General features: G+C 46.7%; 1 protein-coding gene across 1 annotated transcript; it reads left to right on the top strand.

The window, feature by feature from the left end:
* The first annotated feature begins 2,749 nt into the window (after nt 1–2,749).
* LOC144891645 (uncharacterized) lies at nt 2,750–11,666 on the top strand. Its single transcript, XM_078775303.1, has 5 exons — nt 2,750–2,769; nt 2,868–3,101; nt 8,355–8,871; nt 9,495–10,258; nt 11,624–11,666. Exons 1-5 carry the CDS (start codon nt 2,750–2,752, stop codon nt 11,664–11,666), a joined length of 1,578 nt encoding a protein of 525 aa, XP_078631429.1.
* Nucleotides 11,667–15,599: the final 3,933 nt, after the last annotated feature.

The raw sequence follows: 15,599 nt of genomic DNA, 5'->3' as shown, positions 1-15,599 counted from the left end.
AGTTCTGTGTTGGAGCCGCCATTGGTATTACATCGTGCAAACAGGACATCAACTTTGTGACAGATAAATCCTTCATCTCCTTTAAATGTTTTTTCAAATGCCCCACCACCACTCCGCATCCCCTTTTATGACCGCCACTTTTTCTTGAGTCCCCTGACCAACCTTTCTGTCCCACAATAGTCCGACCATAATGGCTGCATGGTTACGCTACTCTGCAGGTAGAAACACTTTCTTGCCTACTTCTGCCATAGTATATACAGTGCCTTCAGAAAGTATTCACATCCCTTCACCTTTTTACATTCTGTTGTGCTACAACCTGAATTTAAAATGGATTAAATTGAGATTTTTGTCACTGTTCTGCATACAATACCCCATATGTCAAAGTGGATTTTTACGGCGTAGCCCATAGGGCAAAGCTGTCTTGAGGAGCGTTTGTCTATCTGTATGTATTGTTGTTTGTGGGGGAAGGTGATGACATGCCATAGTGGAGATAGAACAGTGTAGGGTAGCATGGACCGCGTGCGAGTAGGAAGCCAATCTCAGGGGGTGGAGCTCGTGGTAACTAGGCAGGGTTAAGATTTGTTCTCCCAGTAACTGATTGCCTCCTGTGATTTCCCCTATGTTCTCACAATTATAACAATGCCATAAAAACCCATGTCGTTAACCAACAACAACAACTACCAGCATAAATGCCGACAGAAACCCGAACATTCCCGATCGGGCTAAACCCTGTCCCACCACCGCTGACAGGATCCGAACATTACGATCGACAAATAAACCCCGCCTCGAAAAAATCGTCATCGGCAACTAAGCCCCACCTTTAAAAGAGCGGGGCCGTGAGGCCACACGTTGAGTTTCAGGATTGGTCAGGATGACATCTTCGAGAACGGAGGAGGAAGAATCTCTCATGCTGGCTATCATACTGGGGTGGACGCTTTTGTCTCTAGCTCTTGGCTGCGGCTGGCTTGTGTACGCTTTTTGGGGAGGACTGTTCGGGGCTCAGAGAACCTTTGCAACATTGGAGCCAGGGGTGTTGGTTGCCAGTGGTGTTTTTCAGAGGGAGACATGAGCGTAAGAGGATGGGCGGCATGAACACCCTCACGTTTGTGGTGACGCGGAGAGGGGCTCCGCGCAATCTTGTGCGTTTCCCGCGCAAGCGGCTTCGGCCGCCTTGTGCTGCGACTTCATTCGGCAGTCTTGTTGGAGCAAAGCTGAGTGCCGGCCGGCTTTGAACAATTTATTTTATTTTGTCATTCCCCTGTCTGTTTTTGAGTCTGCATGTGGAGGTACCTCGATTAGGATTATAGATTTACCTCACTGTTCATTTTCATGCCATGCATGAATTTCATTATTGTGCATTTTATTTGTTGTGTCGTGTTTCTTTGTTCGTGGGTTTCAGATAAAACCCCATGAGTTCCGTGCAGGTAAGCATCTCGCCCTTCAGTCCCGCACAAGCCGTAAAACGTACCGCCAATTTTCGGCTTGATCGCCTCTGAGTAAGACTGACCGGCTATCCGTCCAAGGCTAGTGTTCATCGGCCATGGTCCTGACAAATGGTGTCAGAAGGGGGATCTGGATGCTCAATATCCAGGGTGCGGGTGTGGCACCCGCTGAGTGGAAATTGCGCTCAGCTTTCGAAATCCAAGTTGTAACGACTGTCTCTCTCATCGAGGGGGAGGGCATTGTAGTGACCGGGGTGTCTACATTTATAGTTGATTTGGTGTCAGGAAAGAACGCGAAAACAGCGCTTTGCCAAATTTAAGGGAAATTAAATTTTGTTTCTGAGGAGGTTACATGCACACAGGGAAAGCTGCTCGGCCTGTAATGGTGGACGTGCATGAAATGGCGGAGTGGCTAGTTACATGAAAAAGTAAGTACACCCCATGTAAAGTTTTGACTTTTTCAACATACAGCTATTTGATCTTCATTTCAACAATATTAATAGATAAAGGTGATATAATATCACAGATATCATGAAACATTTACATTTTGTAGTCCATTGAATAATTTAAATAAACATAAATGCAAATTTCGCATGTGGAAAAAGTAAGTACACCCTTGGCTCTAATAAGTGGTATTGGCCCCTTTGGCAGAAACAACCTCAAGTAGGCGTTTTTTATAACTGTCTACCAGTCTCTGACATCGACTGGGAAAAATTGATGTAGATTGATGAGGGAAAAAATGAATTTAAACGATTTCAGCAAAAGGCTGCAACATAACAAAATGTGAAAAAAGTGAAGGGGGTCTGAATACTTTCTGAATGCACTGTATGTTGGCGGTTCGGCTGTTCAGCTTATCCGATAGCCATCACACGGTAAGGGGTGGAGCTGTCGTAGCCAAGTGTAGTAGAAGTGACCGGAGGAGGCGGATCCACATGCCTGCCAGTACAGCCGGATAAAGGGAAATTTGGTGGAAATTGATTGGCCCAATGGGATAAAGGGAAATTAGGAGTGGTGGATGATGCTCTTGGACCCGACCAACCTGCGACAACCTGCACTCAAAGTAAGGTGCCTTGATGTTTACTATCCCAGGTATTCGGTTCTTGCTCATAAATTGGGACATAGATAATTGGAATGGGAGTGGGCGAGAGTGATTCAATGGTCGGTAAGTGGATTGGTTTGAGTGCCAAAAAGTGTCTTGTGGTTGATGTTTGTTATGTGTAAAGGGCTTTGTGTTTTTGTCTGTTATGTGTACAAGATTGAGTTGTGGTTGGAATGTGAATGTGTGCATTATCACATGTATGCAGGCCATGGCTGTGTCGGAACACAAGTACCATCTTTACATTGCAGTGGTTGAGAATTGAATGGCAGTGGCGGAGGAAATGACATTTGGGATTTTGTGGGTGGCGAAGGTGTGTGTGTCTGCAGGAATGAATCAAGCTCTGGAGGAACGGTGATTGTGGCCCCCTCTGAGGTAATTAGTCCCTGGCAGCCAGTGGTGTCTGGGAATGGAGACCTGTCGGAGAGGGTGTGGTTGGACGACCAGCGGGTATGGAGATCCCTGGCGACTCTGAAGAGGCTATGGGAGCCTAAGGCCAAGGGTTGCCTGAATGGTGTGGAGACCCTTCCCAACGGGACATACAGCAAAGGAGCTGTTTGGCTGTCAGCGACCGAATAGTTGAAGATGGGGGGGGGGGGGGGGGGGGGGGGGGTGAAAAAGTCATATGTCAAATACCTGTTTTTGGACTGCGGGCACAACAGCCTGAAGCGACCCCACCATCTTCGTTGTACGGACCTCCTCGCTGCCTAATTGAGGATCACACATGCATGTAATAACATTTATGCCATGGTCTTGCAGGGTTGGAATGAGTGCTTTTAATCATTGGGTTTATGTGTGAGAGTGTGGGGGAAGGTCTACCGATGCATGTCATTAAACTGTACCACAAGGACAGGGCCTGCGGAAATTTGGATTCGGTAAATTAGGATGGCTCCGCAGGTAACGTTGGGTATTGTGGCATCCACCAGGGAACATGGTCTTTAAAAGGGGGTTGTATAAGCGTTACTAGATAGACCATGGGCCGAGCCCCAAAATTCCTACTTCCCTGATCTGCAAGAGAGAAGTACTTAATTTGACCTTTAATGATCATAGAGTATATTTATAAGTATGTCTATTAATGTTCCCATCTTCAAAACATACGTGTATTTGACAGAAATCTGAAGAAAGGGACGCTAAAATTACTCTTGCAGCCGACGATCTCAGGGAAGTGATGACGTCAGCTTATTTCTTAATTGGCCAATCATAGTGCTTTTGACAGGGGCTCCACCAAAACAAGCCAATCACAGTATTCGTACAGTGGCTGTCGTTGTAACGCAATGTAACAAAGAACGAGTAAATCTACGCGTAGTACGACGCGACATGGAGTGCTGCATGCGAAGAGAAAATTTCGCGAATGTGTCCATCAGTGGAAGGACTTGAATACCAGAGAGGTGCCATTGCTACCAAAGCTATCCAAAGATTCCATTTAGAGCTCGTGTTGGCGGAAGAACAACTCGATGTTGTCCCTGCTGGCCCTGACCACTCCGTTGGCTATCATCGTGCATGTTATATGCGATTTACTGACAAAACAAAGATCGAGAGAGCCAAGAAAAGACAAGAACGAGAAAATCAAGCTAAAGAGTGTAAGCACTGTTTATTGAGAACGAGAATCCTATTTTGTTTACCTTTTTAAAATTAAATGATTCGGCCCTTTCATCTCCCCTCCCCCCTCCCCCCCCCCCCCCCCCCCCCCAAGTGTACAATAATGGCGACTATTATCTCTCACTTATCCCACGTATTACAATTTATGTTAGTTGATAATGATAGTTATGCGATTTGCAGTGACAGTATAATTATTGTCTACAAAAATTATTGTATGAACATTTTTATGAACTTATGGTCTGGCGGCGGGGATGGAACATCACGTGATCGCTCTGAGCGAATCAGCGCGCTGCTCTGCCACCGGCTCAGATTCCGTGTATAATAATCCTCGCTGAAATGCACTGAGGTAAATATGAATAAAAAATATGGATCTCGTCAAATATTTTGAGGTAGGCCATGTTCGTCCCAGGCTTAATGGCCATGTCTATGCCAAATATCAAGCACGTGAGCCTCTCCGTTTAGGAGTCTATCGGTAACATTACACACACACACACAAACTGTGTTTTATATATATAGATATCCATCTTAGTGCAGCGGCATAGCAAAAATTTAAGAAGAATTGTGCATTTTGTGATGGAAGCACCAAATTTGGCACAATGATAGAATGTTATATTTAGAACATTTTCAGATATGGAACCACTTTGAAATTCACCCAAGGTCGCCGCCATATTGGATTTCAAAATGGCGGCTTTAAAAATCTGTAACCCTTAGGGGGGGTGGCGGAAACAAATCCTACAGGCACAATTATTGCCCCATTCACCCTATATCTTTTCTAACATCAGTAGACACATTACAGCGGCGATTCTGAGCTCAAGGGAACATCTAGGGGTCTGGGGAGTGAAAAATTTGAAAATTTCGGCCAAAAATACCCCTAAAAGAGGTCATTTGGTGTCAAATTTCAGGGGGGGTCGTGTATTGTCCTGTAGATAAAACATGCTGGTCCGTTGATTAACCCCTAATTAAACGACTTTTTTGTTTGTTTGCTCCATCCAGGTTTCAATCATGTCGAAGCAGTTCAAGTTAGTTCATGTTACCAAGCATGTAACTTCAACGCCAAAGACGCCACTGGACTGGGAACTCTGTGTTCTGTGTCAAGTTGATATAGGAGAGTCCCTACAGTGTCCTGCTGTCACGAAAAGAACTGATGTAGGTGCTGGATACAAGACACTTGAAGACAATCTATCAGCATTCAATAAACTAGGCAAGCTGCCACAAGACGTGGACTTGCAACGACTGGATGAAGGCCAAGGGATAGCTGCCACTCTAGCTGCCCACCAAGCCAAGTGGCACAAGTCATGCAGGGTGAAATATAACACTACCAAGCTACAGCGGGTACAGAAGAGAAGTCATTCAGAGGGAAGCCCTATCCCCAGTACAATCACAGATAAGTACAAGCTTACTAGGTCTCAGGCAGCTTGTGTTGATAGCATATGCGACAATTTGTGCTTCTTCTGCCAGCAAGAGCTTGGTTTGGAGTTTCATCAAGCAGCGACATTGGAACTAGATAAACACGTTCGCAAGGCTGCAGAGTTTCTTCAGGATACCACTTTGTTAGCCCAACTGAGTGCTGGGGACATGGTCGCAAGAGAGGCCAAGTACCATAAGAAATGTTTGACATCCCTATACAACTGCGTGAGGGCAGCAAAAAAGCTTGCTGAGCAAAGCCAGAGCACGGTATATGTCATTTCAGCAATAGTCCTTGCTGAACTGGTAACGTACATAGAGGAAACTGCTAAAGAAGAAGACACTGCTCCTGTATTCAAGATGGCAGACCTCACCAAGCTCTACACAATGAGAATGGAACAGTTCGGAGTTGTGCTGGAAACACGAGTCCATACAACCAGACTCAAGGAGCGTATCCTGGCACACTTCCCTGATCTGCAGGAGCACAGGCAGGGAAGAGATGTCCTGCTGGTGTTTCAGGAAGACATTGGCAGTGCATTAGCCAAGTCATGTCAACATGATATTGACAGTGATGTTGTGCACCTGGCACGAGCTGCAGGGATTATAAGGAAGGATATGTTCCAGTCATCTCAGCCTTTCAATGGGTCCTTCTCAAACAAATGTCAAGAAGAGTCTGTGCCACAACTGCTGCTGACAATGGTCTCCATGATTTTAGAGGGCGCAGGCATCAAAGATCAGGCATGTCAGTCATCGGCATCGGCGTCTGTGACAATAGCTCAACTTCTCAAATACAACAGTGTGAAGCATGAGAGGAGAGGTGCAGGCACAGACGTACGACACAGCATTAGTCAAGAGACTCCTTTGCCAATATATCTTGGCTTGATGCTTCATGCCCATACGAGAAAGAGGGAACTGGTTGACACATTATCTGGACTAGGGATCAGCATTGCCTATGATAGAGTGCTACGGATCTCTGCAGAGCTGGGGAACGGGGTCTGTCAGCGCTTTCGGGCGGAGAAGGTGGTCTGTCCCCCAAAGCTCCGCGGTGGAGTGTTCACCACATCAGCTGTGGATAATATAGACCACAATCCCAGTTCCACGACAGCACACGACTCCTTCCACGGAACTGGTATTTCATTGATACAACATCCAGACTATGACAATCAAGGCACAGACCGAGGTATTGTCATCATCGGGGGTGTCTCAAATGTCAAGACTGTGGAGGACCTTCCACGGTATTACACAGATGTACAACCAGTTAGTTCACTTGCCAAAAGCCACCCTGTACCAGCTGGAACCCAGGCGTCGCTGCAGAGGAATCCTGCACAAGCTGAACTGGATAAAGAGAAGAGGTGGCTCCAGACTGTGAAGGATGCATGTGACAGTGGTGACACACAGAATCCAGGAAACATTTCTTGGGCTGCACATCATGCAGAGAACCAATCGGCCAAGGATACTAGTATCACAGTCACACCCACTGCCTTGCTTCCCCTCTTCCATGACCAAGCCCACTCAGTGGCAATGATCCGCCATGCCATGGATGTCGTGAAAGCAGCGATCAATGAGCTAAACCCTGGACAGATACCCGTCGTCACACTGGACCAACCACTTTATGCGATCGCCAAGCAGGTGCAATGGAACTGGCCAGACACACATGGTGAAGATCTCTTTGTGGTCATGCTGGGTGGTCTACACACAGAGATGGCAGCTTTGAAGACAGCAGGAGACTGGCTGCAAGACAGCGGTTGGACACAGGCATTGGTTCAGGCAGAGATAGCAACAGCTGGCACAGCAGACTCCTTCTTGCGTGCAGCTCACGTCAGCCGTACAAGACGCGCCCACCAAGTAACTGTTGCTGCCCTACACATACTGCAGCATCGTGCATATGACATATACAACGAAAGAGCAACTGCAAGAGATGAGGAACCATTGGAGTTCGAGGCATGGTGTGACCAGAGAGCAGCGGCATGTCCACAGTTTCAGTACTGGGCCACTGTACTTAACCTGGAGCTCTGTATACTCCTCTACATACGTTCACTGAGAGAGTCCAACTTCACGCTGTACATGGACACCCTACCAGAGCTAGCTCTAGCTGCATGGTTCGCTGCATTGGGCCATATCCACTATGCTCGCTGGTTACCAGTCCACATCAGGGACATGGTTGGCATTGCAGAGAAACACCCAGATGTTGCTGCCAAGTTCCATGCGGGGCACTTCACATCCAAGAAGACTAGGCATGCTTTCTCCGCCATCTCCCTAGACCAGGCTCATGAACAAAACAATGCCACGGTCAAAGGCGATGGCGGGGCAGTGGGCCTAACTGAAAATCCAAGTGCCCTTCGACGGTGGATGGTGGCTGGCCCCGAAGTTGCTCGGGTCATCACAGAATTTGAGACCTCACAGCAACTGCGCCAAAGGGGAGAGCACACCCACCACCATGAGCAAACCGACAGTGTGCAGAAGAAGTTCGTCCAAGATGTCCGTGCACTGACAACAGTCATCGAAGAGATGGGCAGCCCCTTTGAAGAAGAAAGCACAGATTTGCTGGTCCTGGGCACACTGGAGATCTTGGGCCCAGCTGTTGTAGATACTGTGCGTACAGCTTTACAGATTGGGAGAGATCAGTTCCATTCATTTGAGAAGGAACGTCTGGCAGACAGATCCAAGCCACTCAATGATGTCATCAAACGCAACAAACTCCCGTTGTTTTCATCCATCAAGGTCAAAGCTGCCCAGAAGAGCAAACAACAAGTAGCCTCTGCAAAGCGTGATTCAGAGCTCTTCTCCAGACTATACATCGCATGCCAAACCAGAGATGGGGGTCTCGAGCAGTTCTTCAAACATGAGAACAGCGCACATCCGCCAGCACTCTCGCAAAATGGACAGCTCCGCTTTGGTTCCAAAGCTGACTTGTTGCAGCCCTTAGAACAGCTTGTCGAAACAAAGTCGGACCCACCACAAGTATCTTCTGTGATCCTCGATGGAGCTGTAATAGTTCAAATGCTGAGCCCAGGCCAGACCAAAACATTTCTTGACTATGCCACAAAAGTATTCATTCCATACATTATGTCACAGCTTCAACATCGATCTCGTCTCGATCTAGTGTGGGACCGCTATGCAAAGTCAGGCAGCCTGAAGGCAACTGCAAGGACCAACAGAGGCAAGGGAATACGCAGACGTGTCACTGGCTCTGCCCTCCTACCAGGCAACTGGCACAGTTTCCTCCGTGTCGACGAGAACAAGGAGGAACTCTTCAGCTTTCTGTCTAAGCAGGTCACGGAGTCCATCGATGTGCCAGACAAACAGCTGATTGCTACTGACGGTGAACAGGTAATGTGCATGATGTATGTTAGTGTGTGTTAGTGAAAGTGTGTGTATGTGTCTGGGTGGTGAGAGTGGGTGCGTGCCTGCTTGTGTGTTTGAGAGTGTGTGTACAATCTTCTGTGGTTTCAGTACATATTATACAATGTATTATTGATTTATGCTGTTGTAGAGTAAATTCTTACCCACATATGTGTATTCTTTTCATATAATTTAATTTTGATTATATAATCCCGATTTGTATTATCTATTCGGAAGAATATTTTGTATTGTATATATAATCTTTAGCTGTCCACGGTACACTCCCTCAAATTGTTAAGAAAGGCCTATTGGCCATAGTGTTCTTGAATTGCTTTTTTCTTTCCTGGCATCTTGGGGGAGTGTACACGAACAGGCTACTGTTATATGTGCAATGTCATATTGTATGATTTCATGTGTTTGATGCCAAGTAAATAACAATAATAATAATAATAATAATAATAATTGCCCTGTATTTATGTACTTGAAATAATGTACTGAAATAAATTAATAAATGTTATGCAGATTCATGTCAGGTTTTATTCGTGACCACCTACACCAAAGGAATTCACATTTAATTTACATCACGGTATTGTTCATGCTTACACCAACAGGTCATTGCTGTACCACCATGTGCAGACACAGCCGCTTTGGCCCCGTGCAATCACGAGGAAGCAGACACGCGCATGATGCTCCACGCAGCAGCTGCTATGAAATCTGGACACCGCAGAGTACTCATCCGCACCGTGGACACAGATGTGGTGGTTCTCGCTGTGTGGATGGCCCAGGAGCTTAATGAGGTAGTGGACGAACTCTGGTTAGCGCTTGGAACCGGAAAGAACTTCCGCTACATAGCAGCACATGAGCTGTCTGCTACCCTGGGACCAGACAAAGCCAAGGCACTGCCAATCTTCCATGCAATCACAGGGTGTGATACCGTCTCAAGCTTTGCAGGTCGTGGCAAGAAAACAGCATGGGCAGTATGGGAAACTTTTCCAGAAGTGACCAATGCATTCCTGGACCTGGCATCTGCACCAAGTGAGATCTCTGAGGATACACTGGCAACCCTGGAGAGATACGTAGTGCTTCTGTACGACCGCACATGCACATGTTCTGAGGTGAATCTGGCAAGAAAGAAACTCTTTGCAAAGAAATCTCGATCCATTGAAGCAATACCTCCAACACAGGCCGCCCTAGTACAACACGTGAAGAGAGCAACTTACCAGGGTGGACATTGTTGGGGACAGTCTCTTGTCCCACACTGCTATCTCCCATCACCATGCGACTGGGGGTGGGTGGACAATGACGGACAGTTCGATCCTCTGTGGACAACACTACCAGAAGCTGCCAAATCCTGCTATGAACTCATCTGTTGTGGGTGCGAAAACGGTTGCAGTGGGAGATGCAAGTGCAAGAAAGCGGCTCTGAAATGCACAGCACTGTGTGCCTGTGATGGTGACTGCTCACATTGAGTTGGAACTGTGACACTTGGCATGACTTGATGCAATACGCTCGCTAGTTCTCTTGCTGAACGTGTGTATACAATGTACGTAATATGGGATTATCAGTTGCTTATATGCATTAAAACATATTTCAATACAACCATTCAATTCATTGACCTCAGAAATGTACATCTAGACACCAGAATCAAGTATCTAGCTGGCATAGAACCAGAGATATCGGTCAGCAGATTTTCGGAAGCCGCCATCTTGGAATCCAATATGGCGTCAGTAAATCAATTTCCGCCATCTTGAAATCCAATATGGCGTCAGTAAATCAACTTCTAAGTAGAACCATTCAATTCCTTGACCTCAAGTTTGTACATCCAGACACTAAAATCAAGGCTGTAGCTGGTATAGAACCAGAAATATTTGTAATTAAAGATTTTTAAGCCGCCATTTTGAAATCCAATATGTCGGCCACATTGGGGTGAATTCCAAAGTGGTTCCATATCTGAAAATGTTCTCCATATAATATTCTATCATTCTGCCAAATTTGGTGCTTCCATCACAAAATGCACAATTGGTTTGCTATGCCGCTGCACTATCTCCACGTCTCATAGGAATCTTCTGACTCTATACCGTTGTGTTGTATGGTATTGTAGCGGTTACCGGAAGCATGACACAATTACCTTGCACCAGCCGATGACGCAACCGGCGAGCGGTCACTTGTCCGGACTCGCCCGGGCGTGTCCAGACTTGCCTTTCCCGGGCGAACACTTGGCTTACCTATTTGCATACCACGCCCCGCCTGAGAGGCGTGGCTTTTGTGTGTTGAGCTTTACTTATAAATTGCCGCCCGTTCGATGGGCTGATTCAGTGCTTTTGAGTTCTTTCGAGTGAGCTGGAAATAAATAGCTCAGTGAAACTTCATTCCTGGCGTCGTTCATTTTGTCCGGTTTTTATCGTGCGAGCATAGCTCCCACAGTATTATATTATAACTATCATTCCAAGCTAAGGCAATGCCATACACATGATATACTTCCACTCTTACTCTTATTTCTGAACAGTAACATTTAAATCTAAAAATGCTAAAATTTTAAAGTAGAGTCTAACTTAGATCTACATCTAAAAACTTAGATCTAGGACTAGTAATAGGGTCTAGTCAACGAGTATACTACTCGCACCAGTAGCAGTTACAGGTCGAGTAACTTCTTGTAGGAGTCCATAGTCTAATAAATCCGATGTAACTAAAGTAGCTCTCTTTTATCACTTGACGTTGACATTACCCTCCCACGGTACAGGGCGTCAGTGCTGCTGCACCATGTGCTTCAGGATCAACAGTAGGAATAAAACACATATCTTCCGTAGGGACAGTCAAGTCAAGTTTTTAAGATTTGGCATCTTCTGTTTATTAAAAGAACAAAGTTACATGTATTCAATGTAATTAAGCTTTATTTAATGACTTTACATAGCAAATTTGAGTTGTATGCTTGTAAAACAATTCACAACCTGACATCCTCTTGGAAATAACATGCTTATTTCATCAATGAAATGACAGTAAAGTAATATACCTGTAATAGCTTATGCAGCATTTGTGTGGAAGCATTACTTTCACATGTATAAATCATTAAATGTATGTATGATTCCTGTACAGCATAACATATCAGAAACGACTGAGAAACTGGTATGCGTCAGCAATGAGCTTATATATAAACGTTACATGAATGGTATCTCTTGAGTAACTTTTGATTATATTTAGTACAGTTTTAGATTAAGACATACATACATGTAGCTTAAGAGAGAAAAGGGAAGGGTAGCAGAGAGTGAGAGATAGAGAGAATAAGATTTTAAAACAAAACCAACAATATCTGAGTTTTTTGTATGATTGATATGTGTGTGTGTGTGTGGGAGGGAGGTTGTTTGTGTGTGTTAAATGTAGCAAAATGTAACAGTAACAAGTAAATGTGATCTTAAAAATGAAAGAACGAGATCTGTGTGTGTTGGACTGTGTATATATAGTAATGCATTTTATCAAAAAGAGGGAGTGGACTGAACAGACATAATGCAATATTTGGGTGATTAGTACACAATATTTTTTGTTCATTATAAATACAAGAATATTGTTACAGACACGACTTTGATGTTATGGTGGGCCGAGCGGAATGGCCGCCGTGTCCGCACAAGTTACCCGATTATACTCGAACGTTTGCCGAGTCGCGCTACGCTAGATCAATGAAGGAAAAGGACACAACGGCTGGGATTAAAATGACACGACACCAGGGATACGGTTCTCAAGACCTCCGGAGGAGGTTATAATATGGCGGAAGGTTAGATTACAGGAATGAGAGGGACAGCATAGAAAGATAGGCACTTAGACACACTTATCTTATTCCCGACAGACCACAGATAAACAGGACAAAACTGACTCACACGGGGATTGATGGCAAGGAAAGCGGGCAGTCGATGGCTCAAGGTGCACTCTTGGCTCAAGGACAGAATCGACCCGGTCCGGTCCAAAGATGCGGGGAGGTATCGTCGCGCTGGGGGTGGCGTCCTTTGCTCTCCGTAGTTCAGGCGCATCTGACCTCACGTCCGGTAAGTGGCTGCGCATATCCGGCGGGGAGTGACACGCCCTCGGCTAGTTAGCTCCGCCCCAGATGGAATCGGTCCGCCCTTCTTATTGGGTGCGGGGGGGTCCGCCCTTCTTATTGGGTGCGGGGGGGTTACCGGGCTCCGCCCTTGACGAGGAACTGACAGTGAGCCCCTTCGTGGTAACCCCGTCGGAGCGCATGGTCAATGGCGGCTAACCAAGCCGATGTGAGGACGCACACTCCCCGCACGCCGCGTCCCTCTGTTGTTGTAGTTGTTGTTGTAGTTGTTGTAGTTGTTGTGGGGAAGATGGGAGGAGGTATGGGGAGGTCCTAAACTCACTACTGGTGCCATACGATCACATTCTGGTGCAACGAAGAGTCAGAATTAATGGAAACGAGTCCTTAACTGACATAGACTAAGAATAACTAGCAAGATGTCCGAAAGTTGTCTACGTGAGATGCGGTGGACCTGGGCACGACATTTAATGGGGGAAAAAGGGGAAGGTCGGTTCTACAGAGTGTTGTTTACAGACAATGGGACTAGGGAATGGGGGATTGGGGATAGTTGGGGAGTATTGGGGAAATAGGGGAATATTTACAAGCGGACATGGAGGCCAAATCCCATATCCGCAACATTGCACCCTTCTCTACCCTCGGGGCGTCCCGACCCGATAAATGTTTACCTATTTTAGTGTGGCACTCAGATGTAGTTCCCTCTACTATTAACTCTACCCTGAGTGCGACAGTTTTACAGATATTCACAAATGAGTAAATATGTCCCCCTGCGATGTTGCACCCTTCTCCTCACAGAAACACACCCACAGGATAACCGAATCGCGGAAAGAATTCGCAAACTAAACATACAGCCGGTAGGGAGCATTATTTACACAAGACTACACTGATATTTACACTACGATCCAGGACCTGTTTTTGGAGGAACACATGCAGATGTTATGCATAGAGAGAGCACGCATGCCAGCATCGATACACCAACCCACGAGTGCTCTGTGGCCTTACGGCCTTTAATAATGTGCAGAGCACCCCTTCCAAGCACCAAAAGCACCACCCCAAGCACCAATCGGTGCAGTCACCATTGTTCATTAAAATAAAAACAACAACCCCTAACCCTGCAGGTGTCTCTTGCTCTTCGTGTGGTGCACTTGGCCTTCTTGCCTCTTTCAAAAAATAAAGAAAGGCGCCAACCGCGTCCATTTCTTTATTGTGGCCGTCAGGGGGCCAACTATAAGTGGTTCACCTGTATGGCATAGGTGCCACGTTGACCTATAGGTCCATCCACGGGTGGTGCTTGGCCGCATAAGAACTGCGGTCCATGGTGGGTGGCCACAAACATTGCGGTCCATATGGTGTATCGATCCAGGCAGCAAGCAGCGAAAGTGCAGGCCCACAACTGCGAAGCCAGCACCTCTCTCTCCTCTCTCTCTCTGCCCCAAAGCCAGATCCTCGGAGGTGGGAGACAAAAGAAGCAGACAAGTGAGTAAGGTGGTAAGGGCGCAAAAGTGCACGCAACACAAGGTAATGCACACTAGGGGCACATGGGAACCAGGTGAGACAGGTACGTTCCTACCGTACGCTCCCCCCCCCCACCAGGTAACCTACATGGCCCCTCCCTTACCCCTTAGTGCATCCACAAAACACAACACTACCCATAAACATCTATTTTACAAATTAACAAACGTCCCTACTGTCTTCCCCGTTCCTCCCATAAACCAAATTCGTCTTCTCTCCCTCCTAACCAATCAAATTTGCTATTTCCAACTCTCATCAAAATTTGCCATCTCCAACTCAACATCAAAATTTGCCATCACCAATTCATCATCAGTCCCTCCTAAGGAGGGAGAGATGGAATCACCCCAATGTCTCATCCACGTCGTGATGCGTCTCACCAATCCACACAGCAATTCTCAGTTCCTGCAACAAAACAAAGAAAACACAGGTGTGGAGTCATCATCATCACCACAGGCAAGTGGCTGCGTATGGTGCGACAGGTTCATCAATCCTAACTATTTCCTAAATGACTTTAACAACTTTACATTACCCGGGGTCTTTCCCTGCCAATCCATTGGCCAACTTACACTATGGGTTCTAAAAACCAATTCCCATTGACCAACTTGTGGTGCTTTTCAATTTGGGGTCTCACTCCCCCGATTCATCTCCCGGTGCCCTCGCACAATTTCTGGGCTGTGGCGTGTACCTCTCCCAGCGGGTCTACCCACCTGCACACCTCCACCACTGCAGTTGCCTCCGAGCTTACCTGCTCCTTACCCTAACCTAACTACCTGGGGAAGGCCCTCTGGCACTCTCCCCACTCGGTGCCCTCTCTGGCACTGGGCTGCCCGATCCACACCCGGGATCCTCAGGCACCCACTGACACTAACGGCTCCCAGAGCCCACCTGCGGCCTCACCTGGCCGACATCCTCACAGTGGTGGAGTGCCCAACCAACTACACACACTAACAGGCTACACGCCCAGCCATTTCCACAACACTAATGCACCCATCCACAACACCATTCTGCAACCGCACCACAAATGCCAATATCCAACCACAATTTACCTATACCCTCTACCTAACACTTACACTACCCGCCCCGGGTACTCGTGAAAGGGGTCCACTCTTCCCCCATCCACACCTTCGCACCATGCACACCACTCCGTACCACTTACTCC

Source organism: Myxine glutinosa, chromosome 4 (genome assembly GCF_964187855.1).
Source record: "Myxine glutinosa chromosome 4, kmMyxGlut1.1, whole genome shotgun sequence".
NCBI lineage: Eukaryota > Metazoa > Chordata > Myxini > Myxiniformes > Myxinidae > Myxine > Myxine glutinosa.
This window is presented reverse-complemented; position numbering and strand designations above follow the sequence as displayed.

Bases quoted from the DNA above. Each gene is read 5' to 3' on its own strand.
- LOC144891645 (XM_078775303.1), top strand. From the start codon at position 2,750: ATGGCTGTGTCGGAACACAA. The intron at 2,770-2,867 runs GTACCATCTTTA...GTGTGTCTGCAG, and splicing joins ATGGCTGTGTCGGAACACAA to GAATGAATCAAGCTCTGGAG. The intron at 10,259-11,623 runs GTGCGAAAACGG...CCCACGGTACAG, and splicing joins TATGAACTCATCTGTTGTGG to GGCGTCAGTGCTGCTGCACC.